Source organism: Geospiza fortis, unplaced genomic scaffold, assembly GCF_000277835.1.
Source record: "Geospiza fortis unplaced genomic scaffold, GeoFor_1.0 scaffold95, whole genome shotgun sequence".
Classification (NCBI taxonomy): Eukaryota; Metazoa; Chordata; class Aves; order Passeriformes; family Thraupidae; genus Geospiza; species Geospiza fortis.
Window position 1 is genome coordinate 3,426,282 of NW_005054333.1, and position 9,948 is coordinate 3,436,229.

A 9,948-nucleotide genomic window follows, 5' to 3' on the forward strand; every position below is an offset into this window, starting at 1 on the left:
TCCCAGCTCCCCCACCAGTGCACGAGTTTACCTCTAGAGGTCATCAGGCAGGATTTACGACTGGACAACAAAAGCACGTGATGTGAAGCCGTACCCCATATTTGGGTGCCTACGTAGGAGGGAACCAAGTACATGTCCCAGTCATTTCCATAATTCATCATAAATTGTGCAAGGGTGCTATAGACGCACAAAACGACCAAGAGCCACAAATCAAGCACACATATCAAAAAACAAATGAGCTCTTATTTTGTAAACTCATTTTGCGGTCGCTATCCAAATGGCCCGGACTACCAGTTACATAATTATGGAGATCACAGCTCGGTGAGCGAGCAATACAGGGACTCCGCCAGCATGCACTCCGGCAGGTACGGATACGGCTACAATGGCATGGACCTCAGCGTCGGGCGCTCTGCTTCCACTCACTTTGGTGCCAATGAGAGACCCCGCAGTTACCCGGCCAACACCACCTCTGCCTCGACAGAGCCCAGGTACAACCAGCCCGCGACGTCTTCCCACTCGCCTCCCCCTGACCCTCTGCCCTGCACCGCCGTGGCCGGTTCGCCTGTCAGCGAGAGTCACCACGGGGTGAAAAACTCCCTCGCCAACTCCACCAGCACTTCGTCCAATTCCAGCAGCAACACGCACATCAGCAGAGACGGGGTTGGCACCTCGTCTGGGACTGAGGAAGACACTCCAGCAAGCAGCGAGCAGGCAAGTGCCCCGACCGACCAAAGCACAGCCCAGCCTTCACAGCCCCAGATCTACCCCTGGATGCGAAAACTGCACATAAGTCATGGTAAAGCAAATACCCTGTTCTTTCTTTATTTCTCTGGAGGAAAAGGAGGATTTAATGTAAACCGGGTGGCTGTGCCGAGCAAGGTCGGGGAGAGGGGGAGAGGAGGGCGTGAGAGCGGGCAGTGTCCCCGCACACCACAACTCTGCTCGCAGGGAAGCACGCTCCCTTCCCTGGGCGAGTCCCCCCGAAAGGAAAAAAACCCCTCTCGGCCCCGAAAACACCGCCCGCCTGGCTCCCAGCGCCGGCGGGGGGAGTAGAAGGCGCCTTGCCGAAGGGAGATCGGGAGCAGAGGCTGCTCCCGGCTCTCCTCTGAATGGGGGATCTTCCAGTGGGAACGGCGCGGCTGACCCCATTTATTTTGCTTAGACATATTAAAAAGAGAATAGGAAAGGGCGAGAAGGGCAGTTTTCACTGCTGGGAAGCCGTGGGGGAGGGGGCAGGGCGAGTCGCCCCAAACTCGGGGTAGAGGGCTCGAGGGGCAAAGCGGGGGAGCGAAGCAACTTTCAGCCCCGGGTACCTGCCCTGCCCTCCCTGCTGGGAGAGCGGCCGGAGGCTCGCTGCCTCCCGAGCCTTCCCCAGCTCAGCCGTGGGAAAGGGCTGCACGCTTCAGCTTTGCTCTCTCAGCTCTGAAAACCCAGCTATCAGCAGAGACATCCTCCAAATCAGCTTATCTGGGGGAGGCATGGGGGAGAACTAACCTTATTAAAAAATTAAAAAAAAAAAAAAAGGAACTGAAAAAAAATAAATTAGAAAAAATCGAATCGCAAATCCAAGCGAAAACTTACCGAGACTACCAAATCCCCCTCCCCCAAGCCTTTCCTAAGAGGGGCTGGAGGGGGAAACTTGTTGAGCGTTTATCCAAACCAGAAACAAAACCAAAGCAGGACTGAGAATAACGGTCCTGGTTGCTGGTAGCTGCAATGAGACACGAAGGCTCCGAGAGGCTGCTGAGAATCTAAATCATGTACTTTTCTCTTCCAGACAACATAGGGGGACCAGAAGGGAAAAGGGCTCGGACTGCTTACACCCGCTATCAGACCTTGGAGCTCGAAAAGGAATTTCACTTCAATAGATACCTGACCCGCAGAAGAAGGATTGAAATAGCACATGCTCTTTGCCTCTCAGAGAGACAAATAAAGATCTGGTTCCAAAACAGGAGAATGAAATGGAAAAAGGATAATAAGCTGAAAAGTATGAGCATGGCAGCTGCAGGAGGGGCATTCCGTCCCTAAGCGTTTGATCAATTAAAAGTACTGAGCAGTATTAGCTGACCCTGCGTCGTCTCATGTCAGTACTAAGTTGACTTTCTAAAACTTCCTTGTGTTACTTCTGTGAAGAAACCCTGTTCTTGTCGCCCTTATTCATCTTTTAATCATGAGCCTGTTTATTACCATTCTCTCGCGTGTATAAGTAGATCTGCTTTTATCGTACATTTCTTTGTCTTGAATGGCTTTGTCTTGAAAAAAATAATAGATGTTTTAACTTATTTATATGAAGCGAGCTGTGTTACTTGAAGTAACTGTTAAAACAAAACAAAACTAAACAAAAAAGAACAAAAAGGAAAAAAAATGAAGTTAAAAAAAAAGGAGAGAGAGAAAGGAAACCCTCCCCCGGTTTAGTACAAATGTTATGTGTTGCACTCAACCTGCTTAACTGTGCATGTGTGGTCAAGTGTTAATGTCTGTATAGCTCCAAGCTGTTAAAAATATTTTTATTCAAACTACCTATATAATTCCTGTGTAATTAATGCTGTTGTAGAGGTGAAATGATGAAATCAACTGAACTTGTCCTACGTGTAGTGAATAGTGAATCTGTGACGAAAACTGTGATTCCAAGCAGTATGTCCTTGCTGTGCCTTTGTATATGACTCTTTGCACGAACTCTTAGAAGTGGCTCTTATTAAGCGCAGCTTCTGTGATGTATGTTTTTTGTGAACAAAGTTACAAATATAGTCAAAGTCTGGCTGTTTGAGCAAACTGTGATCAGCTTTTTTTTTTTTTAATTATTATTATTATTATTTGTTTTTAAAAAAACCTGACTGGAAATCAACAAAAAAATAAACTTTCTATTGTAAAGTTTTTGTGATCTGATTTGTGCAAAGCAAGAAGTTGTGCTTCCTGATTTGCCTCTGAAAAAGAAAAAAAAAATTAGCCCGTGCAGAGTTTGTTGTAATATTTTACCTGGCTCCTGCTGCACGTTGCATATGGTGGATGCTGCAATTGTCCGCTACCAGTATTTTTAATTGAAAGTTTGACCATAAGTTCTTCCTTACTTGTTTCTCGCTAGGTGGAAAGCTGCATCGCAGGACCACAATCAACACCCTTTGTGGCTGAATCAACTGTTAACTGTTTGCTGATGGTTGAAATTAAAAAAGAAAAAAAAAACCACAAAAAAAAAAAAAAAACCAAAAAAACCCAAACCACAACCCAAACCCCAAAACATGTGCTTTGTTAAAATACGCTGCGAACTCCAGGGTGTGTTTACATCGCTCTAGAATTTCTCCTGTGGTTTCATTAAGTATATTTTAGGACAGCCATGTCCAAGCCCTCTGCGCCTATTAGTAATCCTCTCTAGCCACATTCCCACTCTTCACCCTTTAAAGATTTTTGGTTTTCTTCGCTAGAATTAGTTTGCTATAAACGTAATGTTACTTACCCCATCAGAGCTTGAATGGTTAACTCTTCTGAGCTTCTAAGAGCAACTAAAGATTTGCACATTTACTGACTGGTTACATTGATGCCTTCCCTTAAAAGTTATAAAACAGTAAACTTTATAAGCCCCAGTTCCGGCTATATGACATTTGGGTGCCAAATGAATAGGGTTTTGTCTATGAATTAGATCGTAAAATCATCCATAGCACAGACAGATAGGCTCACTGGCTATAAAAAGTCACGTGGTGCCATTAAAGTAAGTTTTATGGTTTTGGGGAGTTGACATCCAACATTATATACCACATAACATATAATCTCACTGACGCTGGACTTCATTTGACTCTTTTGCAGGCTACGTGTGCCTCCTGGCCATTCAAATTGTCAGGTTTAGGGACAGAAGTATCCAAACCACAAGTTCTCAGTACTATGTGAAAAATGGCTCCTTGCAAGTCAAAGGTAAGTTTTGTGCACAAGTTCCTTAAAGTTTATTTGTACAGTGGGGAAGCCGAGGCTCCTGCTCGCTCTCGCTGCCTCTCCCCTCTCTCTTTCTTTCTCTTTCTCTTTCTCTTCCTCTCCGCCTGGAGGTTTTCAGGACGGTCCCACCGAGCCCGAGAGGCAGGATCAAGCACTAATGATCCAGGTTGCGCTGCAAATACCTCCCCCCATCCCTTCACTCGCAGCAGCTAGCTCTCTATTTTAACGATCAAATCAAAGTAAACCACAATAAGCGACTTTGGCAGAGATGGATTTTGGGGCCTAGCTTTAATCACTTTGACTACCGCAGAAGATAATTACTTCCTTTGCTCCAATAGACTCTCCAAGTTTGGAGAGGTTTTGTTTAGCAAAGAGTAGTTACTGCAGGCGATTAAAAAAGGGGAGAAACAAAATAGATTGGGCTTGATATTATCTGGGCAGTATCTTATGGAGGCATGATAGAGTTGGAGGCGTGATGATATGGTAATAATCTTTGGATTGGTGAAATATGTTGCACATCAGAGCCAGTATTAAAATGGCACAGACTGTACTGGAGTGCTTAGATACATATTTTCTGCATTGGGTTGTGCAGAAAGCTTTAGCTGTGTGTGTATGTACATCTGTGAGTGCGTAGTGTGTTTTGGGGATGCGCATTTATAACGCTGCTGTAACTTTTTCCCGGTTCTACACGTAACTGCATAAATAGAAATGTATTTAAATTATATTCATGTGTGCCTGCATGTACAAATCAGTTTGTACTTCTCTGTAAAGCCGTGCAGATGCATATATGTGTCTAATATTGGTGTATTCATGTACACAAAGGGTGTGTACGTGTGTACACATATATACGTTCCTGTGACTTCCTTTTTTTTTTTTTTTTAAGCGAACCAATTGACTGTAACTTGTAGCATTAATACAAGAGACTACAGGTCATTAGAGTGCTGCAAATTATGAAATACGGGCTTGGTTTATGGAAGATTGTAAATATCCCCCTAGCTCTGCTCTCTCCCTTTCTGCCTTATATTGCTGGCTGCCATTGTGGGGTAGGCCCCAGCTGCGTGTTTACTTCAACATTCTTTTTATTTAAGTGGACTGTTCTCACTAGAGTGTGATTACTCAGCAATAAACTTTATGGCCGGATTTAACTTCAGTCTTTGAATTTCCAGGACTTGAATGAAAGGGTGAAAGGAACTCTATCTTTCTCTGGGTAACATTAAGGCCTGATCCTTATCCTCAGAGCTGTTACTTTGGCGAGTGATCTCGGGGGGTATAAACAGACTAGTCAGGGGCTATGGTAGAATTCTGAGAATTGCCTATTATCTATCTATCTATCTATCTATCTATCTATCTATCTATCTATCTATCTATCTCTCCAAACCAGCTGTGGGTATCTCTTTCTCTGCACAGGTTTGGAGTAACATTGATTCAGCAGATTGCATTGTTTTCTTTCATGTGTCATAAAGTCGGGTTTGCAAAAGAATGGAGTGGTTTGATGTGAGAGAGAGATGGGCTTTGTTTTATTTCGCTAGTGCTATGCCATTTGAATGTTGTGGTTTAGGCTGGTTTGGCTGCTGTGAGCGAAAATGGGAGAAAGGCGCAGGGTTTTAGGAGGGTAAGGTTGTTGCGTACCTCTGCAAGGTCTGCATATTGCTGACTGATCCCTATTTTTAATTTATTTGTCTTTAAAGAAATGGTAGTATCTAAGGTAGGTTCCTCCCAAAGAGCTCAGTTTTAAAAGCATTTAATATTTTAAGTCAACCCTTGCGGAAGATAAATAGAGTCTGATGCCTTTGTGTCTGTCGATCCTTCCTGTCAGCACTAAACAAACACATCTGCATATATTTCATATTTAAAAAATGAGAAAGGCTTTAAAAGAGCATATCCAAATACACATTTGAAAATCATTTCCTTTAAAACAGCTGGAGATTTTATAGTACACTAGTTGACACATTTTCGTCAATTGGAATACCAGAAAGTTGTATATGATAGGCGTGTATTATATTATACTATATGCCATAAAATTTTATAGTTTGAGGCAAGGCATGAAAAACCCTTAAAAGTTTGGTCTTCATTTATATATAGGTCGTTTTCCAAGGAAAACCCTTTGCTTGTAGACGGGAATTATACCAGACACAAACAGCTCATGATTACTCAGTATTTAACAACACTGCCCTATTTGAATTAACTGGCTAATATACAAGCACGCACGGACGCCCGTTGGACTAATATTTTAGGATCCTGGATATCATCCTGGATTGTAATTTTTCATTGCTTAGAGTGAAAAGATTCGCTACTGTGTATTTTCCACATTTTTGAAGGTGGCTTCTGGACCATATCCCACACAAAACAATGTACAGTCGTTCAAGAACTATGGAAAAGAAAAATATCCCTAGGTCCAGAAGCATATGAACCCGCCTGTACTGCAAAAAAAAACTAGCAACAAAAGAAAGTTAGCTGGAAATCACAACTTCGCCCTGTTTCTGGCCCTGCCCTGTATTAAGCATCACAGTTGAAACCATTCAAACACAGAAATGCGTTAAGATTTCCTAATACGCTTTGAAATTTGAAATTCAAACGAGCCCAGACAGCCGAACTCTGCGAAAGTAGTCCCAGGTCCGAATTGTTTTCCGAGGGAAAATGTCATGGGAAATTATACCTGGGAATCAGGAGAGAGGTTTTATCTGCACACCTTATTTTTCTGATTAGTTTAGGGGATTAATAAGTGCAAGTTTTTTTCTATTTTAGGAATGGCACATTGCGTTCTGCGATTTGAAATACAGTTTACTTAACCATTTGAAAGAAATACTTGCGTGTATTGTCTCATGTCTAAGTGTAAAACCGATTAAAGGTTAGGCAGCTCTCTTAATGTGTGGAACTGGTGACTTTGCAAGACTTAACTTTCTCTAAACTAGGAGTGTAACAATCCGATGGAAAATCATCCGTAAATTACAGCTCTACAGCCTTGTCTAAACCATGCAAATGCCCTAATTTCAGAACAAGGAAATTGTTATTCTGCCGTTTCCTTGCATGTAATAAGTGTGTATCCGTGGAAAGGTGACAATAGAGGAGTTTGCAATTTGCTCCATGGGAAATTGAATGGAACCGATCATGAGGGGGGAGATCAGGAGGTTTCGATTTCTAACGCTGAATACGGGAGCAATGCATTTTCCCTCCCCGTAAATACAGATTTGACGCATTTAATGCAGACACAAGTAAATCTCCTGACCAAGTTAAGATGTCGTTGGCTTTCTCAGTCCTTTCTGTTTCTGCCCTCAAAATCTCCCGGATTTGAGGCTAGGGTTACTAGCTAGAGCGGAAAACCACAGTTCCCACAATCTTCTGGTCATCTTTGAAGATATTATCCCTTTCAAATTAAAGCATCTTCACTAATGTCTCTCTGTAAGGCAAATACTCATGGACCACCCCGGTCACATGTTCCTGTAGCTATGCGCACAAACAATTTCAAATCTGACACAGAGATCGTGTAAAATTTGCATGGATTTTGCCTTATAACACGCAAAAGGAATCTTTTCTATATCCCCTCCCCCCAAAAAATGTCTTTTCAATAATAATATTTGCTATGAAGGTTATTGGGTAATTATTGCAATTTTGTGGAACAGTCCTTGCTTGAGGTGAAGTCTGTCTCCGGATAATAAATGGCAGCCCGTGCAGTTCACTGCCAGGTTAAGTAAATGCAGAAAAGATAAATCTGCACACCCTAGGAATCACCAGCAGAGCTCGCTTTAGACCAAGTTCACAGTCAACTCGTTTGCCTAGACAAGGCTTTGCAAACAATTAGACTTGTTTCTTTATGTTTAAATCAAGGAGAAATGACTAAAACCCTTCAGCAGAGAGCTGCAGCTTTTCCCCCAACGCTCGTCGTTCCATTCCTTCCAACCTCACGCCCGGAACTTACCCAGCAATTCACCTGCAATTGTAACCATTTAGCGCCTTTGAGTAACAGGCTTCCCTCCAACGCTGCCGAAAGGCTGTGCAAACTGATCTAACAGCATTTTACAAAGCTGAGAGATTAAGGAAAAGAAAAAAACAATTAAAAATGCGAAAGTATCCGATTTCTCAGCAGCAAGAAAAAGGAAAAAAAAAGCAACAATAAAAAAGAGAGCCCTTAGAAAGCTGGGGGAAACAAGCAGAAGTATTGAAACAAACAGTGCGAGTCTCTTACTCCTAAAAGAAGCTGCATAGCTTTTGTATATCTTTGTGGTTAAGGGCGTTACAACTGCAGGTCAAAAAGTTGAGGGTCAAAAGTTTACGTTTTGCACCACTCTTAGTCATTCGCCCAGACAGAGTTTGATGTCAATGTTATAGCCGAGATCTTGACTATCAGCACAAAAGATAAAATAGCTTTGAGTTACGTGTGTATCACAGTATGGACTCCAGGTGAACCCTACTGGCTGAATGACCTCAATTACCAAGGAAAGGATAGAAAATTCCTCTTTTCAAGAGTAATACACGTTGTATTTCATCTTGAATTATCAGCCACATTTGTGTCTGAATATCTCGGGTCCAGCCGCGGCAGGTAAACACGCGTGTTACCCCCACAGAAGCCACTGATGTTGCCTCCTCCAAAAGTCAGGTAGCAAAATGCCTCACCCTTGTTTATTATATAATAACCTGCTCTAAGAGGTTTAATGTTAAGCCTTCTCACTTTGCAAAATGGCAGGAAGATAAGATAGGAGCGAAGCTATTAACGCGTGTATCGATCCTAGCCGCGTCTTTGTTTTTGCTCTCATTTCTGTAGCGACCGCTAAACTGTGCTTAAACAGGACATGCCGGAGATAATACGGGCTATATGTTTGGTCCGAAGGAGCTCGTTTAAAATGCGGAGCCGTGGAGCCGTGGTGCGATACCCATGGAAAATATTACGGAGAAGCTGGCGCCCTGTGCCTCTCCGTGATTTGGAGGGTTCTCACAGCCTTCTGGAATTACCCGAGGCGGCAGTTCCCAGCGAAATTGGGAGTAGGACGCGTTGTTTTTCCTCTCGCCACCCACCCCTCTTCACCCTTCCAAGAAAAAGTTTAGTGGAATTTCTTAGCGCGGAGAGATTCCCACATTGCTGGGATTTTTTTGTTCTCAGTGCCGCCTCTGAGTAAAAGCTTTAGCTCCTTGGTTAGACGTGTCTGCAGGGAGAACTAGCCAATATTGCTCAAGCAATTTCATTTTGGAGGACATCATCGCAGGCGGGATTCAGCTTGAAATTTTAAGGCTAAGGGGTCGGTGGAAGAGGGAAAGGATACTCGAATATAGCCATAATCAGACCTGAAAGGTGTGGAGGAGGCGACAGTGCGACAAGGAAATCCGAGAAAGAGCGCACCTCACCCCCAGCCACGCATTGCTGCCTTTCCACCCCCAAGGCAGCAGCCTACACCGGCCTCTGTGTAACTGGTACGCGTGAATTATTTGCCAGAGACACAGCTGGATCGTGGCAGGCGAGCGCTGTATCTTGGGAACAAGTACGCGAGAGGTTAGATATCAGATTAGCCAAAGTGATTATCGGAGATTGTGCCTAAAGTACCTGCTGAAGCCTGGAAAGTGTGTAATGCAAGTGTTTGCTCGGCGTGTAGACGCTGTTCACAAGTTGTTGCTGCTGCTCATTTGTAGCGAGCCCTGGCACTGCACGTTTAGGGAGCCTGCCCGCTCTGGAGATAGTATATAACCTTTCACATCCAGACTATTTATTTGGTGTAAGAGCGAAGCCTGATAACAAGCTAAAAACCGTAGCCAAATATCTATTTTGTTAGAGAATAGCAGGCGGATTGTTTCCAAGAATAACAATGCGTCTTTGATATACCCAGAATGAAAGCTGTTACTATAACCGGCTTACTCAAGAGTAGGTGACAGAAATCCATTTACTTCCTCACTAAAACAATTAGTGGTCCGAATTCCATATTTTAAATCTGGTTTAGAATAAAAATATCAATGAGAATAATTTCAAAGAAGTTGAAACAGCGACTTACATAAATATTGACTTTATTCAATTATTGTTTAAATTTTTTCCCCCTTCCACCC

At 43.2% G+C, this 9,948-nt stretch overlaps 2 protein-coding genes across 2 annotated transcripts in view; both read left to right on the forward strand.

Moving 5' to 3' along the window:
* The first annotated feature begins 6 nt into the window (after positions 1–6).
* HOXA5 (homeobox A5) lies at positions 7–2,579 on the forward strand. The gene is made up of 2 exons (XM_005421738.3): positions 7–796; positions 1,778–2,579. The coding sequence occupies exons 1-2, from the start codon at positions 235–237 to the stop codon at positions 2,026–2,028; spliced, it is 813 nt and encodes a 270-aa protein (XP_005421795.1). The 5' UTR covers positions 7–234; the 3' UTR covers positions 2,029–2,579.
* Positions 2,580–8,708: 6,129 nt separating this feature from the next.
* HOXA4 (homeobox A4) overlaps positions 8,709–9,948 on the forward strand; it is a 7,804-nt gene continuing 6,564 nt past the window's right edge. The window contains exons 1-2 of the mRNA XM_005421777.2: positions 8,709–8,898; positions 9,347–9,403. Coding sequence (XP_005421834.1) covers positions 8,709–8,898; positions 9,347–9,403 — 247 coding nt within the window. The remainder of the gene's footprint in view (positions 8,899–9,346; positions 9,404–9,948) is intronic.